At 38.5% G+C, this 23347-nt stretch overlaps 2 protein-coding genes across 3 annotated transcripts; both read right to left on the bottom strand.

Moving 5' to 3' along the window:
- Positions 1-166: 166 nt before the first annotated feature.
- ifrd2 (interferon-related developmental regulator 2) lies at positions 167-12401 on the bottom strand. Of its 2 annotated transcripts, XM_086069099.1 has the most exons (13): positions 11786-12401; positions 9602-9658; positions 8767-8883; positions 8334-8418; positions 7443-7567; positions 7160-7317; positions 6841-6894; positions 4907-5085; positions 4647-4755; positions 4368-4502; positions 3465-3593; positions 2601-2693; positions 167-2049 (listed from the first exon to the last, which is right to left on the bottom strand). In XM_086069099.1, exons 1-13 carry the CDS (start codon positions 11826-11828, stop codon positions 1969-1971), a joined length of 1365 nt encoding a protein of 454 aa, XP_085925225.1. In that variant the 5' UTR covers positions 11829-12401; the 3' UTR covers positions 167-1968. The 2 variants fall into 2 exon arrangements, with proteins under 2 accessions (XP_085925225.1, XP_085925226.1); XM_086069100.1 differs by lacking the exon at positions 9602-9658 and having other exon boundaries at positions 11786-12398.
- A 3373-nt stretch (positions 12402-15774) lies between these two features.
- amt (aminomethyltransferase) lies at positions 15775-22300 on the bottom strand. The gene is made up of 9 exons (XM_086068584.1): positions 22041-22300; positions 20511-20678; positions 20325-20405; positions 19743-19874; positions 19477-19555; positions 19251-19396; positions 17672-17852; positions 16827-16982; positions 15775-16708 (listed from the first exon to the last, which is right to left on the bottom strand). Exons 1-9 carry the CDS (start codon positions 22170-22172, stop codon positions 16533-16535), a joined length of 1251 nt encoding a protein of 416 aa, XP_085924710.1. The 5' UTR covers positions 22173-22300; the 3' UTR covers positions 15775-16532.
- Positions 22301-23347: the final 1047 nt, after the last annotated feature.

Here is a 23347-nt window from a genome sequence, read left to right on the forward strand (position 1 = left end):
GAATAAAAAACAGCAATTACCCGTAGTTTTTAATTTCAGATTGGGAAATTTGCTGGCCATTGCTGTACAGTACAGAACTGTAGATAAGATCAATAGGTAGAACTTTATCGTTCCTTATGTTACACATGCCAAGAATGAAATGTTTTCAGAAAATAAATAAGCACAGTTAACGCTCAAAACACTCGTTTAATGATTCAAGTAACACCACCCTGCAATAAAATGGACACAACAGCAACAATGTCATCTTCCGTTAGCTGTAAACAGTATCTTGCATTTGTAAGCTTCTTAACAGTACATCACACCATTCTATGTTGTAATTAAATACAATTTGAAACACAAATAGCAACAACCAGATGGTTAAGTTTTCCTCGTCCTTAAAAAAAAATCCATACAAAAGGTGACAATCATTTGGTTTCAATTAGGCATATGCTGTTGTATCAGTGAAGATTAAAACTGATAAAGCATACTAACGTCACGCCCACACTTTCTCTTGAGTTGCAATGTTTATAGTGTGTATTTGGCAATATTATTACATTAGATATACAATATAAAAAGTATATTTTTCCGGCTCCTTTAAGGGTATTTCTTGTCATCGAGGACAATTGCTAAACAGCTAGCACAGGTTAGAATTGTCATTAGCACCAATCAGGTTTTAAAAACCACAAAAACATACAGCTCAATGTAAAATGCCTCAGAATTTTCCTTTCGCAAAATATACGGTGCACCCAGTACATATTCACACCACTCAATTTCCCCCCTTATTTTCACGTCAAACTCAAGGCCTGGGGCCAGACCTGGCCCGCAACATCGTTTCATGTGGCACACAAAAACAATTACGTGCACCTTTAACGCCATGGAGGGATTGCAAGCATTTTTTTTTATCAATCCCTTTTAAAATAAATGTCATCATATTTAAACAAATCTTCAAGTCACAATTTGGTCTATTTAATATTTTTTCAAAAATATATCCTGTTGGTTAGTCTACACGTGGGTGTTATTCTTTTTTTTTTATCAAATATTGACCAATATAAAGTGTTGAAAATGGCTTGCTTATCTTTGATGATGTAATGTTTAATGGCTGATGATTTTGGAGGTACAGTACAAGGTTTTGGCCCGACACCAGCGATGTGTATTATCAGGTAATCATATCATATTTTATAATTTGGGTTCAAAATCATCATAATCTTGACGACCACGTGGCCCATGGCAAAAACGAGTGACATCCGCGTTACGTCTTATTCCAAAACACACCACTACCCCTACACCCACCTCATCAAAAAAATAAAAAAAAAATAAAATCGACGAACAACTCCCCATGACAAATTCCAGATTAGAGTTGAATTTTTTTTTAGGAGAGATCTGAAAATAGTGCACCGACACTCGCCATGCTGCAAAGCGTAATGGACGAAACTATCCAGAGATCCATGCCAAGCTTGTGGCATCATATTCTAAAAGAGTTGAGGCTGACAAGTATTGAGCAATGGCTGTGAATACTCATGTACGTGATTATTATTATTATTATTTTTAAACACTTGTCAAAACAGGGTATTGTGTGTAGAAATAAGAATTATATATATTTTTAATTTTAGAACAAGGCTGGAATACAAAAACATAGAAATAGTTCAGTGGTGTGAATACGGTACTTTCGGGATAACATGTAAATGATTGCTTTCTTCTCTTTTTTTTTTTGAGTCCCATCACGTTTTGCATTCCAGTTAAACTTTGTTATAGGACAAGTACTAACAGTTAACACAGATATAAAATTATCATAAAAAATTATTCCACTGTATCATGATTAGGCAAAATATATATTTTTTCCTATCAGGGCAGCCCGAGTTTGAGTGTCGGCTATCTGGAAGATGCATCCACAGGTCAAACGTTTCGAGTCATTCATTCATTAAGCCTGTGCGAGATCAGCTTGAAGGCAGTCGCTTGGTGTCAAGTTTGTCAACACACACTTTTTCCTCTTCACATGACGTCGGCCCGTTTGTCCCGGACTTTGTTCCTCTGCTTCGTCCTGGCCTTGAAGGCAGCAGAGTTGAAAAGATGCTGGTGAAGGAAAAGACAAATTATGCAACAGCACAATAAAGGCTACAATTTGGCCAGGACGCTATGCTATACTGCATTTCAGATTTAATGCCTGTAACTGATAATTGGGACCGCTTAATTCAATGTGTATTTTATACCCAATATGGCCGTTTATACACTGACAAAAGCACACAAAGCGACGTGTATGCAGATGCCCAAAGTGTATTTAATTTCAACTTTAGATTGGCCATTCATTTGTTAAAATAACATAACAATGTGGGGACTAATCAACACTATATATTTGTGAAAAGACATGAAATTGACCACATTTGGGGTTTTGGCCCCGCCCCAACAGCAACAATAATAAACTCTGAATCCGACCAATAATTCGTATTTTAAAAAATGTGTGTGTGTGTGTGTGGGGGGGGGGGTAGAAACAGAAGATGCACAGGAAGATAAGTGGCCACACATTCAAAGCATTAAAACTTGAGCAAGAAAAAGACACGCGATGCTTGATACTCAGCATTCATGCAATAGAACATGACTCCGAAGGCCCGAAGAAAAGCATTTACCTTCTCAAATCGGGAGATCTTGTTGGCTTTGATGGTGGCGTCGATGATGATGGGAGGGCCAAGACCAATGATGTCTCTCAGAAGTGGGTTAAACTGTAGACATACACACACACACAAAAAAAAAAAAACATCCTTTATGGAGTCACACTTCATACATTTACAGTTTAGTTAGTGTAGATTGTTTACATATTCATGTTTTTAGCAAATTTGCCTATTTTCAGATTTTTTTGGTGGAGAACTTATTCTCAATTAGTTTGTTTTTTTATTTGAATGTTTCCCAAAGGAAATACAGCAATGTTTTTTGTGTCCTAGTCCTTTTTAAGACATGAGAGTGGAATGTCATTTTTAACTCATTCACTGCCATTGACGGCTATCAACGTCAAAAATTCGTATAAACTATTTCTATTACTTCAACTTTTTTTCCCACTTTAGTTAACAAGAGTATGAAAACCTAGACTTTTTTTTATTTTTTTTATAATATATATATATATTTTTTTTTTTTGAAAGAAAATATTATTACAAATTTGGGGCGTCAGGCGATTAAAATTTGTAATTGTAATTAATCGCATGACTTCAATAGTTAACTCACGATAAATCACAAATTTTATATCTGTTCTAAATGTACAATAAATTTCTTCTAGGTTTTCATACTCTTGTTAACAAAAGTGAAAAAAAAAAAGTTTAACTAATAGAAATAGTTCAAATGAATTTTTGACGTCTATAGCCGTCAATGGCAGTGAATGAGTTATGGATAGTTTTGTTAAGGAGATGGATTGGACGCTCTTGTGCTGTTGTGCCATTATACATGCACGGAACTCACAGATACTTATTGAATTATTTGTAAAAATCTTTTTTTTTGCTGACCTGCAGATGGTGCCTGACACCAGACTCAAGGATCTCTTTGAAAGCGTCGTAAATCCTTTGTCTCATCCAGCTGTCGATGTACATGCTTTCTACTCCGAAACTGATCTTCTCTTCTGTGAAGTCGTCATTCTGAACGAGACATAACAGCAAAAAAAACACCGGCAAAGCCATATAAAGGACTATTGCTTGGATTTCCTCTAACAGGAGATGAGGGCATTTAATTACTCAACTTCAAATGAGGGCCAGGGGGACTATATTAACTCATTCACTGCCATTGATGGCTATTAGTGTAAATTTTTCCCACTTTTGTTAACAAGAGTATGAAAACCTATAATTTTTATTATTATTGTACATTCAGAACAGATATAAAATTTGTGATTAATCGTGAGTTAACTAGTGAAGCCATGCTATTAATTATGATTTAAAAAAATGTAATCGCCTGACGCCTTTAATCTTTTCTTAAAAAAAGATCATTAAAAATAAAATACAAAATAATTAAATTACTTGTTTTCCTAAAGAAGAAAATATTGTGAAAAATTAGGAATTTTTCATAATTAATCCCATGACTTCACTAGTTAACTCATGATTAATCACAAATTTTAAATGTTTTCTAAATGTAAAAAAAAAATGTCCTAGGGTTTCATACTCTTGTTGACGTTTATAGCCGTCAATGGCAGTGAATGAGTAAAAGGGTAAGCCTTTATTATTATTTTTAAATGACATTGAACAACTGGAGTTTAAAACAAAATAAAAATGACTAAAGAAATTAAATGCCAAGAGTGGATAAAGACTGGGCAGACATTCACGGAACAAAAACATGGACCAACACATTACTGTGAAGGCGAAAAAAATATTTGATCCCCAGACAGCGTGAGATTGTCGAAGGCGCCACCTAATGCCCACCTCGATGTAGTGTAGAACCTCTCTGAAGATCGAGCGCTGTTTCCTCCTGTCATTTTTGGCGCGATGTTTGTGGCTGTCAGTCGCTAAACTCTTCAAACTTTCACACAGACTTTCACCATCTTCCACTTCAAAGTCCTGCACAAAAAATACTTAGCTTAGACAACTTTTCCAGCATACTACAGTCTGGTAAATTCCATATTTTGAAATGAAGATTGTAGTTCTGATAAAGAGATCGTATTGAGGGGATTCATTAATTGTGTTGCCCGTGCGCGTGCGTACCTCATCGATCTCGCGTCCCAGCTCAACCAGCAGCGCAATGGTTTCTCCAACAGTAATCCTGTAATTGACGTCACTACTTTGCAGACAGGCTTGCAGCTTGGGGAGGTGACTGCAACAGATGATTGTTAGTTTGTGATTACGGTAATCAAAAGACCAAAAAATATATATAATTTGAATCCAAAGCTTGTAGGCAGCGGTTAAATAAACGCAGCATGCCTGTTTGTTTGTTTTTAGGATACACAAGGTTTGTAAGTACTCACAGGTTCAGCAGGACAGAGAGTTTGGATGCAGGACACAGCGTGGCCAGCAGGGACCAGGCATGCATGGCGGCGCCATGTAGCCCTGGGCCGCCAGGTTTGGGTGTGGGTAGCGCTCCCTCTCTGTTGGGGTAGGAAGACATGAACACGCTCTCCAGGAGGGACAATGACTTGATCAAGTCCTGATAGGGGTAAAAAAGAAAAGAGTGGGAAAAAGGGTTGGATGTCGGCTTTTTTCTCGCTGTGTTTTCTCTTTTTTACCTAATACAAAGGGATCATATAGCGGCAATAGTTAGAGACCGCCATAGTCTAAAACAAACTAATAATTATTATTATGATAATACAGTTGTCAAGTCATAATTACTGTCCAGTTTTTTTTATTTTATGAAAGTTCACTTTCTTAGTTTAACTAACTTTCCTGCAATGTGAACTACATTTTGTTTTGTTTCCAAATGATGTGCCTGCCAATTAAATTTAATTACAGTAACACGTGAATTCTTGTAGTGCGTATTTTTGCGTTTACACGTGTATTCAAATCTTATTTGTGTAAATATCTTTTAGTCAAGCCTAATGCCTATGATGTACTATTATTATTATTATTATTATTATAATAGGAAGTAAGGTTAATCATGAATGAATGGTTTGCACCTGTGTGTAACGGGGTGGGCGGGGCCTTCTATGTATGCGCTTCCAGCTGTCTTGTTGCCGAATGTCAGCCTCTGCGGTTTACGACCCAACGCTAATACTAAAATACTAATACAAATGCTAACGCCGAGTATAAATGCTGCAACTACAGTTACTTACTACACAAAATGTGAACAAGTCTGTGAGGTTGTGTGTGTGTGAGTGTTGATGAGTGCATGTGAGCGATAAACAACAGTTGAGTTGCATCCGCCATGCTTGTCCTGTCGACCCGTTCAGAGGGAGTTAAAAAGTTGTCAAAGTTTGTATGAAAAGCACACAGGCCATAAATATAAAACAATTTTAAAAACAGTAAGTATAGGAGCTGTATTGTCCTTTTTTTAAAACCTATTTTATGTTCACATACTTGTTCAAATAAACAATGATCGGGCTCTTGTAAGAGCATTTTTAATCAAATGCGATATGAATATCGTTGAAGGGAATGCTCATCTATTTTACATTGATACACAAACTGTAAAATTGTGTATGTTCATTCAAATGTGAACTAAAGTGGGGCTGGTCTGAGCTCTGATAATTCCAGGGCTGAAAATGAGTCCCAGTCCCGCCCTGCCTTATGATACATATCACTATATCGAATCTTTGAATGTCTCACGATTCTATTCGATTCAGAATAGATTTTCAATTAAAAACAATTTTTGATTCAAAAAAGATTTGATTGGCAATGATTTTTGCTTCAATCTATAGATGTGCAAAGAATTGTAATGATCTACTCCAGTCTGACTCGCTAATGCTGATAAGCGCGCTACTCGCGGCACTTTTATCACTCAAAAGAACGGCTCCACGCTGAAAAAAACCCACTGCCCCTCAGTGGCCAAACCGGGTACAACATGAACAGCGCTCCAAATAAAGGCACACACAGACAAAGGCAAGACCGTATAAAATAATTTAAATAAAAATCGATTTGGGGACATTTAAAATCGATTCTGAATCATACTAAATGAGAATTGCGATTCTTATGAGAATCGATTTTTGGGCACACCCCTACCCAGCACTACTTGCGACTATGTATTCGTGCACTGCTGCACAAACTACAATTACCAGTAGTTCACGCTGCATGCCGTAGGTAACCTCCAAAGCAATGTATTAACATTAACTATCATAAACCTAGGGCCAATTGTAAATGACTACCTGGAATTGCAGCCATTTTGTACAAAGACCCAATAGGTCAAGTGCAGCTTTAACCCTTTTTTTTTTTTATGAGGCGGATGCAACCTTTTAAACAAAGCTCTTCTCACCTCTCCGTCTTCAGCAGCAGACACATAGCAACACATCCCCAAAGCTCTGGCACACTGACGGGGACACAAACAAAGAAAAACCAAAGTAAGACGGGAGCGACATTATCATAATGTCTTATAACTTGACTTAACTCTGTCACATATCTTGCAAGTGCAACTTAAACAAGTCTTTTGAATCTCACGTTACATTTCTCTTAGAAATATGATGATGGTGCCAACAATGGCGATATTTTGGCCAAGAACAGCAAATGCTCATTTGGTTTCACGTCTAATGTGATCAAAGTATAGAAACAGTGAGCCGCTTCCCATGATGACTCACACTCTGGCGTGCTGTCATACTGGCAGTGTTGTCGATCAGGATGTTGGTAAGGACAGGGCGCAGCAGGTTGAAGCCCTCCGCCGCCTCATCTCCTCCCCCCAGCTGGATGCAGAGCAGGGCGAAGAGGGTTGCCGCAGCAGATTGCTCCTCTGCGTTGCCTTGACCACGTGGAGGGAGCACGGCAGGGAACAATGTCAATGTTTAACTACGTATTTGGTTAGTGATAAGTGAAAGTGGAAAAATGATTGTAGGCAGAATGTGCATGTATGAAACCGATCCTGACCTTTTTTAAGATTCCTCTCCAAGCAGTCGCTGACCGTGAAGCGTCTCTCTGTGAGGAAGTCGTACAACACTTTGGATGAGAAAGCCAGCCGCAGGGATTCGAGGGCTGCGAGTCGAGTCTTTGCACTGAGCGAGAGACGACAGGAAGTAACTTTTAACTCATTCACTGCCATTGACGGTTATAGACGTCAAAAATTCATTTGAACTTTTTCTATTTAACATTTTGTTCTACTTTTGTTTACAAGAGTATAAAAAACTCGAATTGTTTTTATTGTGCATTTAGAACAGATATAAAAATGCGATTAATCGTGAGTTAACTATTGAAGTCATGCCATTAATTACGATTAAAAAAAACGTAATCGCCCGACTCCCCTAATTTTTAATAATCTTTTGTTTTTATTCATTCACTGCCGTTGACGGCTATTAACGTCAAATATTCATTTTAACTATTTCTGTTAGTTTAACATTTTTTCCCACTTTTGTTAACACGAAAAACCTAGATTTTTTTTATTTAACATTTACAAACAAAAATTATTTAATCGTGAGTTAACTAGTGAAGTCATGCGATTAATTAGGATTTAAAAAAATAATTGCCTGAATTTTTTATAATCTTTTCTCTTTTTAAAATAAAAATCAAGATTACAATTTTTTATTGTAATGAATCGCATGACTTCAATAGTTAACTCATGATTAATTACAAATCTTATATCTGTTCAAAATGTACAATATTTTTTTTCGAGGTTTTCATACTCTTGTTAATAAAAGTGGAAAAATGTTCAACTAATAGAAATAGTTTAAATGAATTTTTGACGTCTATAGCCGTCAATGGCAGTGAATGAGTTAAGGACATTCTGACAATGTGGATTTTTGTGTAGTGAAAAAGGAGGCTCACCTCTTGTCTGTGAGGTTGTCAATGCACTGCTTGAGTTTGTCTTCTATTTCTTCTTGGGCCGTCTGTTCGTCAACCTGCTCCCCTCCTGCGTTTGGTAGTTGAGAAGGATAAAAGAAATGAATCAATTTTGAAATAAAAATATGTGGAAAGCTCCACGATCCTTAGTACAGGAGTTCGCAAGCTCTTTATATTTTTATTTTTAGATTAAAAAAAAAAAAAACTCAGCTGACTTAATGTTCCAAAGAATCAAGCAAAAAATTATTTCCACTTTTTGCCATGGCTTCTACCCGTCAGCCCTTCTTTCGGATGTCAATGTTGCAAATTATATTATGTGATGTGTAACCTGTAATAATGTGCCGAAAGAGGAAAAAAAAGAAAAAACAAAATAATGTCAATACCCGTCCCATGATAAACACGTTTGTTTGTCACCAACCTGTGCCCTCTTCTAGCACGGATGTGTTTTCACTGGCGCTGCTGTAGTGGCTGAGAACGTCCGATGTCAGCTCGTCATCACTGGCTCCTGACTCCACCTTCGCTCCATTTTTCACACCTTATCGGCAACACAAATATAGGACTATAAAGAGCACTCAAACATCTGGTTAGACCTTCATTATTTCAGACACATAAGTAGCATTTAACATTTTGGTCCAGATTTATAACCACACATTTGTCAATAATCTTGCATTTAAATCGGTAATATGGAAAAACAAACACCTAAATAAGAGTGATCTACGCAGATATTTAATAGGAATAATGTTAGTAAATGGAGAACGTGTGTGTCTGTGTGTGTGAGCATGCGTTAGCAAACTAAGCTAGCCCCCCCCAAGTTACTGCTCGATCAGGACTTTCTACTGTTAGGCTATTGGTGACAAGCATTCCAGTGCACAATACACAATGGTATGTTGTGTGTGTGTTGTGTGTGTGTGTTCATGCCAGGTCAACAAGGTCAACTAGGTCAAACAAGGTCTTTCGGAGGCCAATGTATAATGTGGACTTCAGTGAAGTTCAACTTTTGTGGGGTAAAAGCTGTGTTGCATAATTGCAACTACAACATTTACATAAGGCGGTGTAATTAAGCTATTTTATAGATTCATTTGAGTTTATTGCTCAGGATGATTTTCTTTGCAGCTTCTGCAGTGTGCCCTTGCTGGCATGCGCTGCTTGCACTAACAGCACGGGGGCGAACAGATAGAAAGCAGTGCTCAGGAGACGAAAAAGAAAGTCCTCTCGAAAGGCGACGCGGTAGGGACAAAGGTCGCAGGAGTTACCTTTCAGTGAGGCTTTAGCCGTCAACTGCAACTGTAGAACCTCCTGACGAAGAGATCCTGGAGATGATGTATGGACGAAGGAATGAATGAAGTAAAGATAGGATGTGTGGGTGGGTGGCAGCGCGGGGGGGATATAGGAATGGAATGTGTAAATTAATGATGTCAAAGAATGAGCGTGAAGAAAACATCAAAAGTTTACTTTTCCAAATGTATATTTATCATCAGGTGATCTAATTCCAAAATGATGAAACGGATAAGTCCAACGGGTAGTCCAGCTTCCACCCATATGCCAAAACATGCACATTAGGGTCTCTTAATTGTCAATACAATAGCTGGGAATGTATGAATGGTCGTCTAGTATCTACATTCGTCAATTGGCTGGCAACCAGTTCAAAGTCAGCTACCCTAATCAAGGTAAGCACTAGGGGTGTGCCAAAAAAATAAAATAAAATTGATGCTAATAAGAATCGCGATTCAGAATCGATTTTAAACGTCCCAAAATCGATTTTATTTCAATTATTTTATACTGTCTTGCCTTTGTCTGTGTGTGCCTTTATTTGGAGCGTTGTTCATGTTGTACCCGATTTGGCCACTGAGGGGCAGTGTGGTTCCACGCGGTCTAATACATTGTTAAGTTGTAGCCACATTAGAGAGTAGAAGGAAAAAGTCATGATCAAGTTATTCCAATAAAAGTAGGGTTTTTTTTTGCAGTGTGAAGCCGAGTAGCGCGCTAATTAGCATTAGCGAGTCAGACTGGAGTAGATCATTACAATTCCTTGCACATCTATAGATTGAAGCAAAAATCATTGTCAATCAAATAATTTTGAATCAAAAATCTTCCCTAATCGAAATCGATTCTGAATCGAATCGCAGGCCTAAAAATCGGAATCGAATCGTGAGACATTCAAAGATTCCCACCCCTAATAAGCACTGTATAAAATGTATGGATTAGGCATTAGTGTCTGTCAATACTAGAAGCCATTCACCTGCGTACGTGAGAAAACTCAAGATGTCCGTGCCAAAGAGCCACATCAGTACAGAAAATATGAGGCTGCCCATGTGACAACCAACCACAGTGCACACTCAAAACACGTGTGACCATGTTAGACTCACACGTGAGAACTTTATTTACACACAGCTGTCACTGAAAAGGTTGAAATAAAATCATGTTTTTTCATAGCCAGGCACAACTATAAATAGAACACCAGTTCCAGTGGTGGGAAGTAATGAAGTACATTCATTTGTTACTGTATTTAACAGATTTTTCATGCATCTGTGATTTACTGCCGACATTTTACATTTAGTCCCTATATTTGAAAATAGATAAAGTAATTTCTATTTCTTGTTCTTACTGTGTCAAAACAGGTTGGCTACTTCGTCAGATGACGACGTGGCATTACAAAAGATGGAGAGAGATAGAACTGCAGTAGAGATCTTGAGTGAGATTACAATGTGGAAAAAAGGAGTGACAATGTAACATGAGGGAACTGATGAGATTGAGAATACAACGGATTAAGATTAACAAAATATTCCGCATCTATGTATTTAATTAAGAAAACTGCCCCAAATTTGATTGGTGGAAAGTTTGTTGTCGTGTGTCAGTCTGAAAACTATCACTTTAAGTGTTCAAAAACAAAAAAAAAAACACGTATGATGTATTATTTCAGTTATCATCACCTTCCTATTTTTCGTTGGTCAGTTCCCATTAGTGAAATTGTCTTTTCGCCAAGTTATAAATACGGATATTGTAAAAATTCATTTTAACTTTTGTACTGAAGTGCATTTTATTGTCTGTCTGCATTATATTTTTAACTTATGCCGGAGAAGTTGAGTCAGTACCTTTTTTGTACTTCTGCTAAATTAGTACACGACGTGTGAGTACTTTTACCACCTCAGACTATAAATAAAAATGTTAACGTACAAACAAGCACATTGTTTCGCATTCATAGTTGCCTTACTGTAAATCACTTTACAATGTCCTTGCAGAAACAGGAAATACTTACATTTAAACGGAGGGAGTAACTTTTGTAAAACTGGCATACCGGCAAGCCATGTGGCATTGACAGCTCGTGCCAACTTCCACCCAAAAAAAAATCAGCCGATTAATAATGTCATGCACTCACTGTCCATGTATTAGCTACCTGGCGAAAATGTAAATGACACGATTGTTGTGTGCACACTTACCGGCTTTCGTGGAGCCCCGTTTCCCTTTTTTACTTCGCGGCATGGCGAGCAGCAGTGTTAGCCAGGCGAGGCTAGCTAACGTTAGCCTCCTTTCAGTTGCCCGACAAAAAAAAAAAATCAGCTCTACAATCGGTGTGGAGACATTTGGGTTTGTTTCCACGATGACAATTAAAAGGACAAAATCCCCGAGTTGTCTAATGTTGACCGGCGACCTCTGCCAACAACAACCGCCCTAACTCACTGCTTACTTCCACCCTGGAATGTGATCTTGTTCACGGGTGACTAATCCACTTCGCCTTCACGGTTGTTACCGGTGTATTATCTATGCTTGTCGCCGGGTATTCTGTACGTAACACCGGGTTGGCACAGTGAGCATTTGTCAAAGTGTTTGGGGAGAAGTTTGAAACACGTTGCAGTCGTGAGGTCCACCATCTTCTTTTCCTCTCACCGCAGAGAGCACGCCGGCTGCCGGGGTTGCCAGGTTTGGCTTAGCCAAGGATGCCAGATCCGAGTAACACCGATCCCCCTTTACGCCAACTGTTAGAGCAAAAATAAAGATCAGGCAGTGGGATCGTTTACTCCCAAATCACTGTCAAGGGATTTAGTTGGTTTTGGTTTGTTTTAACTAAATATATAAAGCTCAACATAGTTGACTGACATTACGAGGGCGTGGCGTTACCTACGTTACTGCTGATCCATTAATAAAACGTATCGCATACGTCAGATAGTGGAACTGGGGCTCGCCTTTGTCATTAGCAACATTTTAGCTACCTTTACCGATGCTAGAGACAATGCTCGAATGTTTGGGTAAGTGTTTGGAAAAACAGATGACACTATTTGCGACAGTATTGCGAACACCTGCCATTCTTTCGCCGCTGTTTGGCGATTCTGTGGAACCAAACCCATATATAAGAAGTGCACTTTCTTCCCCAGCATTCCGTTTTCAACTGTCCCGCGTTGAAGATGGATTTCAGTTCGGTGGAAATCGGACAGGAAGAGGCGCAACGTGCCGCTGCTATTGAAGAAGTGCTTTGTCTGGCTGCTGCCGGTGTTATTGTCGTGCAACAAAAGAGGAAGAGAAAATCTGAAGAAAGGACAAACATGAAGAAAAGAAGGACTGTTTGGGTTAGAGAGTGTTTGCTGCAGAGGACAGAATTAGGTCAATATGAAAAGCTGTTGCAGCAATTAGAAGATGGGGATGTGGAGAGCTTCAAGAACTTTCTCAAAATAGAGCCTGAGATTTTTTACGAGCTTGTTGAGAAGGTGACCCCCCGCATCCAGAAGAAGGATACCAACATCAGGCGAGCTCTGGAGCCCGGTCTGAAGCTGGCCATTGCATTGAGATACATGACCAGTGGCGAGAATTACAAGTCCCTAGCCGCCGTATTCCGCGTTGCACACAATACGATTGCGAACATTGTGCCAGAAGTCTGCCGTGCCATCTACGAGGAACTTCACGAAGAGTACATCAAGTTGCCAACAACCGAGGAAGAGTGGAAGCAAGTTGCTCAGGGCTTCTCGGACAGATGGAACTTCCACCACACACTGGGAGCCATTGATGGCAAACATGTGGCCATCCAGGGTCCAACCCACTCAGGATCTGCCAAACACAATTATAAGGGATATTCTTCAATTATAATGTTGGCAGTTGTGGATTCCCAGTATAAATTCATGTATTTAGATGTTGGATGCATCAGCAGCAATTCTGACGCTGGTATTTTCAAAGATAGCGAGTTCTACACCGCTTTGGAAGAGGGAGTGGCAGCAGTACCTCCACCAGAACCCCTGCCTGGCGACGATCACCCAACCCCCTACTTCTTTGTGGGGGATGATTCTTTTCCCCTCAAACGCTGGCTGATGACGCCCTACGCCACCGGGAACATGACCAAGCCAGAGAGGATATTCAACTATCGGCTTTCCAGGGCCCGCAGAATTGCGGAAAACGCACTTGGAATATTATCACACAGATTTCGATGTCTGCTGACCACCATGCTGCAGAAGCCGACCAATGTGGAGACGATTGTGCTGGCTTGCTGCTGTCTGCACAACTTGTTAGCCACCAGAAACCCACAGAATATCAACACAGAAGCGGATAGAGAAGAGTTGGATGCAGACAATTACCTGTGGGAAGATGGAACCTGGAGGTCAGGAGATAACCTTGACTCTTTGCAAGTTGTTGGAGGAAATGGCGGACGCAGAAGTGCACGGGCCCAGAGAGATTATTTTAGAGACTATTATGTCACCGTTGGCAAGGTCTCGTGGCAAGATAAGGCTGTGGATGTGAGCAAGTAGAAGAAAAGGTCGAGCTGATTTATAACTCTGGACACAATGATGTTATAATGAAAACTTTTAACTGTCTGAAGATTTAGGGCCTCAATAAAAAAAATTCCGTATTGCAATGTTTTTATTATATTTCTGTGTTGTAGCTGAAAATGTTCTCCAAAATGATTGTTACCTCAGATTTACAATTTTCTGTGACATTGCATAATTGGTCCGAGTGCCATCATGTCAGATATGTGTTGGCCCTATTATGTCTATGGAAGATGAAAATTGGTTTATTTTTATGCATATGATTATGGATATTGTAATAAAGTATTTGTTCAGAAGTTGCACGACTTATAGATTTATTGTTTGACTCCTGCAGAATTTTTAGTGTTCAAATATGCATTTTGTTTCGTGAGCGCCACGTTTTGTTGATTTTAGAAAATTAAAGTTGAATCTACAACTTTTATTTGCAATTTAGGCTTACATGCAAAGGTACCTCCATATTTGTGAAAAATATGTCAAACGTATCTTTATAAAAAAATTTAAATAGTGAAAAAAAATCAAACATTAGTAACAAAAACAAGTTGAACCAAAATTTGAAAATTCAAAAAAATGACTAAACTACAGTACTAGATGCTGTCCGAAGCTCTTGACCTCAGCCTCATGGCTTGAGAGGGATGCGTTTTTATCCCATTCTGTGCTGCATAACTTCACCCGCTCTGGACAAACGCTGTAGCACATCAAATAATCATTTACATCAATTTCTCTTCACGATGATTAGCTAAGAGATGTGCCCACCACTGGAACGCGCTATCATTCTTTTGGGATGCAAACGAGCGACGTTACGGTTGCCTTGCAGAGAGGCCTCTACTGAAAAACAAGCCTTTGTGTGGAAAATCCTTCATAGTACTGTAAACAGAGGAGGGTAATTAATAATGATAAGTAGGGACTGTCTAATTAATTCACTTGCTCATATTAACTCATTCACTGCTATTTCTATTAGTTTAACATTTTTTTCCCAATTTTCGTTAAGAGTATGAAAACCTAGAATTTTGTTGTACATTTAGAAAATATATAACATTTGTGATTAATCGTGAGTTAACTAGTGAAGTCATGCAATTAATTACGATTACAAATTTTAATCGCCTGATGCCCCTAATCTTTAATCTTTTCTTTTAAACAAAATATATATATTTTTACATTTTTAATAAGCTTTTTTTTTTTAAGACAAGATTATTAAAAATGAGGGGGGCCAGGCGATTACAATTTTTGATTGTAATTAATCGTATGACTTCACTAGTTAACTCACGATTAATCACAAATTTTATATCCGTTCTAAAACGATTAAAAAAATTATATGTTTTCATACTCTTGCTAACAAAAGTAGGGAAACATTTTAAACTAATAGAAATAGTTCAAATGAATTTTTGACGTCTAGAGCCGTCAATGGCAGTGAATGAGTTAATAGCACTGATGTTCTCTTCTGATAGTGTGTGTGTGTGTGTGTGAGAGAGAGAGCGAGAGAGAGAGAGAGAGAGAGACTAACCTTGTATGTATGAAACACAAGCATTTTGGTAATTCAAAAATAAATCATCTTTAATAAAGGGAAGTATTTGCAGATGAAATACTGTTTAAAATGTTACAGATTAGATTTTCAGCTGACAAAAATGTTCAACAATTTTGCATCAGTAGTTTTCTGCTTAACCCCCCCCCCCCCACACACACACACACACTAGTTTCTAAAGTTAGTCAATTACTAACGTGTCAAGTGATCACTTTCATCTTCAAAACATGAGCAGACATTTGGTCTATAAAAAAAAAGTGTGATATTCAAAAACATGGTTAGGCCTTTTCATTCAACCTTCATTGATATATTAATGTGCTCTACATTGTTAATTCAAGGACATTTCAAAAATTAAATAAAAATTCATCATGGTCTGGCACTCACACATTTGTAAGGACACTTTTTGATAAAAAGCAATTTGGCAGTATTAAGGCCGTCACAGTAGTGTTAGTTTAGTTGTAAACATGTCAGAAAAAGAAAGATGAGGATATATGGCAGATATTTTGAAAGGAAAATGAGATACCAGCTCATTCATCTCAAAGGATGCTGATTGGTCTATCAATTATTCAAGTTTAACAAATAGTATTGAGACTTAAATGTACACCAATAAATCATCACCTCATTTCTGCAGCTGGTTTGTTATTTAGGATAATACAATAATTAGCCAAGTTTGGTACCAATGCAAAATTTCGCCCCCACATTAAAATGAAGAATAAAAGATTAGGCATTTCCTTAATTTTCAGTGGGAAAAAACCCGTAAGTAATTTGGTGATAATCCAAATTGTTCCACCAAAAACACACTTGTGTTGTGTTTCAGAAGAGCACGCAAAATTTGGCGATGCATGCTTTTGATATGGAAAACGACCGAGGAAAGGATACAGTCTGAGTTCACATGTCTGTCATGTCGGAATGTCGCTCCTATCCTGAATAGTAATTGGTAGGGACGAAGGGCATCTTGCTCACGGTGGCGGCCACTGCTTTTTTCCTGACCTCCACTTGAACCGCTGTGCCGTTCTTTGCAAAGGCGGCGTCCACGTAACCCATAGCCACATTCTTTTTCAAACACGGGGAGGGGCAGCCGCTGGTCACCTCACCTAAGAGCAGAATCAATGGCTGGAATTATGCTGTATCACAACTCTTTCTCTTTTTTTTTTTTTTGTTATCAAGTGGCACATTTCATCATTCAATGAGTCAGCAAATTTGTTTTCTGACCTATGACATTTCCATCGGGACCGAGGATGGGTGTGTGTTGCCTGACGGGCGGCCCGACCGACACCAGGCCGACTCTCTTCCTGGCGGTCTTCGCCTTGATCTGAGGCACGATGATGTCCGCCCCGGGGAAGTCCTTCGCTTGGCGCCGTCGCTTTCCTGCACGTCACATGACACTCACCGTGTAAACAATGCGATACAATCATTCAGGATTACGTTATAAATACTACATCCCTTGAAAGGCACTATATATATATATATATATATATATCGAAATCTTATTTTAGCGAAATACTTTCGCATAGGACATACACAAGTGACGGAGTTTTTGATTAACTCATTCACTGCCATTGACGGCTATAGACGTCAAAAATTAATTTTAACTTTTTCTATTAGTTTAACATTTTTCCCACTTTTGTTGACAAGAGTATGAAAACCTACTATTTTTTTTATTGTATTAGAACAGATATAAAATGTGTGATTAATCTAGAGTTAACTAGTGAATTGCAATTAATTACGATTAAAATGGTAATTGGTGACGGCCGTAATTTTTAATAATATTTTGTTTAAAAAAAAAGATTATTAAAAATTGGAAAAAATAATTACAATTATTTTTTATTTTATTAAAAATTAGGGGTGTCAGGTGACTAAAATTTTTAATCGTAATTAATCGCATGACTTCACTAGTTAACTCACGATTAATCACAAATGTTATATCTGTTCTAAAAGGTACAAACATTTTTTTCTCGGTTTTCATACTCTTGTTAACAAAAGTGGAAAAAAATGTTCAACAAATGAATTTCTGACGCCTATAGCCGTCAATGGCAGTGAATGAGTTAAAAGTTCACCTATTGTCCAGACAAGAGTGGCCTCCACGGGCGTGGTGCTCTCGTCTATGTCGTTGCCATAGAGACAAAGGCCCGCCTCTAGTCGCAGGCTGTCCCTGGCGCCCAGGCCGGTCAGCTTGACTTCACTGTGCGCCAGCAGCCTCTCAGTCAGCTCCACCACTTTGGTCCGAGGAACAGAGATCTGGCAAGCACACAGCAACAGAGCTTGATTTAACTTTTGACATTTTGGTTCAGTGTTCGTATGTCCAATGAAAACCCGTGGAAATCAGTGAAATTGGTGCTGGAGGCATTTTTTTTTCTTTTTTTCTTGAGGGACTCTAATGTGTGCTTGCAAACGTTTTCAGGCAATTTTAGGCCCCCAAAAAGGTAATCAAGAATAACAATGAACAGCAATTCCAAGAGGGCTTTTTTTCAACTTTGTTGTGTTTTTGTTGTTTTTATAATTATGATATATACCCAATTTAGGATTTATTCGAGATGCGATTATGACCAGATCCGCGTTATATAGAGAGAGTTTGGCCAACTGGGTTTCAGCAGGGTAACAAGATGGCGTCCATATGTCATGTGACCAGCAGTTGAGCGTGTCAACTTAAAAATTGTAATCACCTGACACCTCTAATTTTTAATAAAATCAAAAATAATTGTAATTATTTTTTTCCAATTCTGAATCATATTTTTTTTTTAAAGAAAATGTTATTAAAAATTAGGGGTGTCGGGCGATTACCATTTTTAATCGTAATTAATTGCAATTCACTAGTTAACTCAAGATGAATCAAACAATCTGTTCTAATACCAAAAAAAAATCTAGGTTTTCTTACTCTTGTTAACAAAAGTGGGGAAAATGTTAAACTAATAGAAATACGTCAAATGAATTTTTGAAGTCTATAGCCGTCAATGGCAGTGAATGAGTTAATCAAAAACTCCGTCACTTGTGTATGTCCTATGCGAAAGCATTTCGGTAAAATAAAATTTCGATTTATACTGCTGCACATGACATATGGACGCCATCTTGTTACCCTGCCGAAACCGAGTTGGCTCTGATTAGGACTATTTTGTACTGCCCCCTGGTGGTCATGGCGCGCACACCAGAAGGCGCATTGAAGGATAAAAATGTGGCAAAAACACTTCACTTACTTACATTCTGCTTAATTTATGTCATTACAGTATGTTTTTTATAAGGCAAAATAAATATAGAATCCTATTTTTAGGATTAAAAAAACACATTTAAAAAACTTCTTTTGGCACACTGGAATAGAATAGTGGCATTGCCATTCATTTAAATTTGGAAAGATGATTTGTTACATGACAGTTTTGAATTATGAGCATAGTGACAGAACAAATTCAACTCATGTATGTCTCATATGATTTATTTTAATCTTATAATAAAAATAAAAAAGTATACGTTTCTTATCATAGAAGCAGAATCAATTTTTTGATTCATAGAATATGAAGAAGGGATGACTTTTTCCCATTCCTTTTTAAAAGTGTTTCATTGTCTGCTGCTAATTGTTCTTTTTTTTTTTCCATCTTCCTAAAAGATCAAACAAATCAAACAGGAAGCAGCAACGGGCGTAATCACCTCCACCCCGTCCTCTCCAGTGTAACCACATCGGGTGACCCTGCAATCGGGAACAGCGAAGACAGTGGCCAGGGCAGAGGTCATGAAGGGCAGCTTGCTGAGGTCCTCCTTCAAGCCCCCCTGCAGCACTTGAGACATGGACGGACCTGAACATGCACAACAGGTGACCGGGAATCAGCAACGACGAGCGCTACGCGGAGCGACAAACGTCCGATGGATTGCTCACCTTGCAGCGCAATCAGCGCTTCGTCGAGGAACTCCAGATCCACGTCTGAGCCTGACGCCTTGAACTCCGCAAGTCTTGCCTGGAGAGAATGCACACTCGCAATCACATTTTGCTCACCGTCACTTCATTTTTACCATTAATTCGTGCTAACTCCTAGCTAATTGGAAAGTAGCCATTGAGGTTCGGTTGGAAAAGCCTTCATCTTGCATTTTCAGGCAAAAGTAACATCAATTCATCTGAAATCAATAGCTGAAGAAATCCTTCACCTTCATATGAGCAGAGTCTTTGTCTGCACAGCCAGCGTTGGAGACTACGTAGAGATAGCCCTGATCGGTCCTCGTTACTATGAGGTCATCGAGAATCCCCCCCTTATCATTAGTGAAGAGGGACAGCGTACCCTGGAAAGAAGACAAGGCATTAGTGGCGTCTGAGCTTTTAAAGGGCAAATCATCAACATGCTGTGGTTGGCTTGACACAAAAAAAGTATTTGAAAAAAAAACTACAAATCATAAGTAATCATTTAAAAAATAATAAAAATAAATAAATGCAAAATAATAATAATAAAAAATAAATGCAAAATAATAATAAAATAAATACATAAATAATAAATAAAATAAAATAAAATACAATTTAAAATAAATAAATAAATAAAATAAAAAAATAAAAAATAAAAAAAACTCAGAAATTAAACAGATCAATCTGTTGTATACTAATATTTTATATTATTCATCATAATAATTGTATATTTCACTTTTTTTATATATATATAAAAGTAGAACTTCAAACAAGCTAATAATAATATAATAAGAATAATAATAATAAAAAAATATTTTATGTGTTGATCTCACCTGGTTGTCTTTAAGTTCTGCAATATCTGCCACCACTAGAGACTCCATGAACCTGATCCTGTCTTTGCCGTGGACTTTGGTCTAATAAAAACATCATAAATGTGATGCATTAAGTTGCAGGTAGGAAAAAAAAAATGGAGCCGAGTGCCTTCTCTTGCCCTCATGTCGACCATGTTGGAGTCTCACCTGCAGCATGTGACTGACGTCGAAGATGGCACAGTGTTCTCTGGTGTGCATGTGAGAGCTGATGTGACTGTCTTTGTACTGCACCGGCATACTCCAGCCTGCAAACTCCACCATCTTCCCTCCATGTGCCCGGTGGAAGTCAAACAATGGTGTCTTCTTCAAGGCGGTCTGGGGGGAGAACAGGGACACGCAGGCAGGTTAAAGCCATTAAATCAAAACTGATATGGGGAAGGGGGGGGGGGGGGATTATGGTCCAACGGATATTGATATTTTATTTTAGGCTGATGCTGATTCAAATTTTTGGTAGAACAAAATTCCAATCATTTTTGTATTTGTTTAACCTTACAACAGAAGGAGAAATCTGCCCCCCCCCCCCCCCCCCCACGTTTGACCTTTGGAATGAGAGCGGGACGTAGGTCTTATCAGCTACGTACAACTTGAAGCAGCAATGCTTTGTGGAATGGCAGTTTGCACTTTTTCCAATATCTTTTTTTTTTTTTTTTTTAAACAAAAGTCCAAGGTTAACCGGTCTTTTAGGGAAGTGGTTGTACAAGCTGTAACGCTACAATTGAGATAAAGTGAGATAAACACCACAAATAAGGATTAATGATTAGCACCAATATGCTGTTGAAACTGCAAGATGAATGAATGACGACACGACACATTTGCAAACTTAGCCTCGTGTGAACATTGAACAATGGAGACGGTGTTGAAATCATTGTGTGCCGTAACAGCCGCTTGTTTCTAATTTCTAATTTCTAATCTAAATTCGCATGAAAGGATGCTGGACTAACAGGCACAGATGTTCATTATATCTGCATGAGCGCACCACTGCTCTCAGTAACCCTTGGATGACATTTATTCATTCAGACGTGCTCAAATGTGATTCATTTATTCTAATTTACGTTTTCAATTCACTTTCCATCCATTTTCTAAAGCACTTGTTCTGATGCAGGTCACAGGTAACCTGGAGCCTATCTCAGCTGACTCAAGGGGGCTTGGTAAACCCTAGACTAGTCGCCAGCCAATAGCATTTCCACTCACACCTTTGAATATTTTAGAGAGTTCACAGGTGACGATGCTGCCCCCATTTGACTTATTGCTATATTTTATTTTCAACAAGCTGCTGCGAGAGAACCGCATTCTATATTGTTGTCTTATCATTGGCTCAATTGTGAAATTGGAAAATGCATTCATTCATGTGAAAGGAATCACAAGATGTGCACTGCAAACATAATTAAATACTAATGATTCAGTTCAGTTTATTTTTGCAAGGGTGTTGTTGTTTCATTCCATGAATCACTGACAACAAACCCCCGAAGCCCAAATCCAACATATTGTTGGGCATTTATTAGCAACAACAACAAAAAAAAAGAAGAAGAAAAGATTCCGTAACCTCGAAACCTCATTCGTATGTCGGGACCGAAGACACCCTGTAAAATACAGTATCATGCCAGAGTAGAACCCGTGACTTCAAAAGACACATTTAAGCATCGTATTTTGGATTCCGTTCAGCATGTGTTTATTCACCTCTGCACTTGATGAAGCGTCTCGTCGCTGCCGCTCTCTGGCCGTACATCCCGCCGTCCTCAATCGAGCTTCCCCGCAAGCTCGCCGCCCGACCACCGAAGGACCGACCCCGGCCGATAAACGGGCCCACATGACTACAAAGTCCCGCTTGAGCGTGTCGCGTCGCACGCTCACTCGCCGCTCCTTGGAAGTAGGAGAGCCGCGGTCGTTGCTAAACACTTGGACCTCGCACTCCGGCGATGGATTGGAGTTTCTGCTTTTCTGGTCTAAACACGCGCAATGCCTTGTGGGAAATGTAGTTCAGAGGCATAAGTTAACGTACAGTTGAAGTATGTTTTGTTTGATCATATACAGACAGTTAGTTAGTTAGTTAGTTAGTTAGTTAGTTAGTTAGTTAGTTAGTTAGTTAGTTAGTTAGTTAGTTAGTTAGTTTCGGCCAACGCCTATCTCTCTAGGTCAAAATTTGGCAAATGTAATATTTTTTCACAAATGTATACTATTGGTCAGTTCACATGTGTGTGTGCTTGGGCTCATGATGCAATGTGTTTCACAATACAGAGGTCACAACAATATTGTGATCGATGTTTATCCCGATACATGGCCTTTAACGCAATATATTTGACCGATATTTGAAATTAATTTACTTACATGTTTTATGAAAACAGTCATATGTTTACCCAAATTATATTTTTATTATGCTGGATAGCAGAAATGTTTTCTTCTTCTAATATGAGATCCGGTTCACGCCAGGGCCGTGCCTGATCACAATGTGTGTGCACTGCACAGCAATGAGCAACTTTCAGACGTGCTGGGAAACTTTATGAATTGATTTGCAATATCGATTCTGACGCTTCAGTATCGATAGGCCTGGCTATATGTGTTGTGAAGAGGTAAAAATATATTCCTGTATGTTTTTTGTTTTTTTTAGCTAACACATATGGCTATATTTCCAAATTATAGACCAATTTAAAGTGTTGAAAATGACTTGCTCTCGTTGATGATGCAATGTTAATGGTTGAACAAACATGACGTTTTTTGACCTATGAAAATTGATGATTTGGGAGGTACAAGGATTCCGTCCGACGCCAGTGAAAATAATGTGATTAAAAGTCATTTTGAAAATATCATTCCACAATGAAAATCTAGCCTACAACATCATAGACTTTAGCATTATGCAGGCAGGGAGTTCCCAGAGGGATAAAAAAAAAAGAAGAAACTTTTAAGTTAGTTCTGTTCTGTAATTATGACTCTGCACATAAGTGCGTGTGTGTGGTGACAGTATATTTGTGAGAAAGTGTGTGGGTGTG

The sequence above is a fragment of the Leptonotus elevatus genome, chromosome 2 (assembly GCF_054856555.1).
Source record: "Leptonotus elevatus isolate MCC_2025b chromosome 2, RoL_Lele_1.0, whole genome shotgun sequence".
Classification (NCBI taxonomy): domain Eukaryota; kingdom Metazoa; phylum Chordata; class Actinopteri; order Syngnathiformes; family Syngnathidae; genus Leptonotus; species Leptonotus elevatus.

What these genes read in the sequence shown, in the direction of transcription:
- amt (XM_086068584.1), bottom strand. Translation starts at nt 22,172, where the DNA reads ATGTGGGCCCGTTTATCGGCCGGGGTCGGTCCTTCGGTGGTCGGGCGG. An exon ending in AAGACTCTGCTCATATGAAG is followed by an intron (nt 19,556 to 19,742) that starts GTGAAGGATTTC and finishes CATTCTCTCCAG; the next exon opens with GCAAGACTTGCGGAGTTCAA. An exon ending in TCCCGATGGAAATGTCATAG is followed by an intron (nt 16,709 to 16,826) that starts GTCAGAAAACAA and finishes TTCTGCTCTTAG; the next exon opens with GTGAGGTGACCAGCGGCTGC.
- ifrd2 (XM_086069099.1), bottom strand. Translation starts at nt 11,828, where the DNA reads ATGCCGCGAAGTAAAAAAGGGAAACGGGGCTCCACGAAAGCCG. An exon ending in ACGGGGCTCCACGAAAGCCG is followed by an intron (nt 9,659 to 11,785) that starts GTAAGTGTGCAC and finishes CATCATCTCCAG; the next exon opens with GATCTCTTCGTCAGGAGGTT. An exon ending in GTATGACAGCACGCCAGAGT is followed by an intron (nt 6,895 to 7,159) that starts GTGAGTCATCAT and finishes TGTCCCCGTCAG; the next exon opens with TGTGCCAGAGCTTTGGGGAT.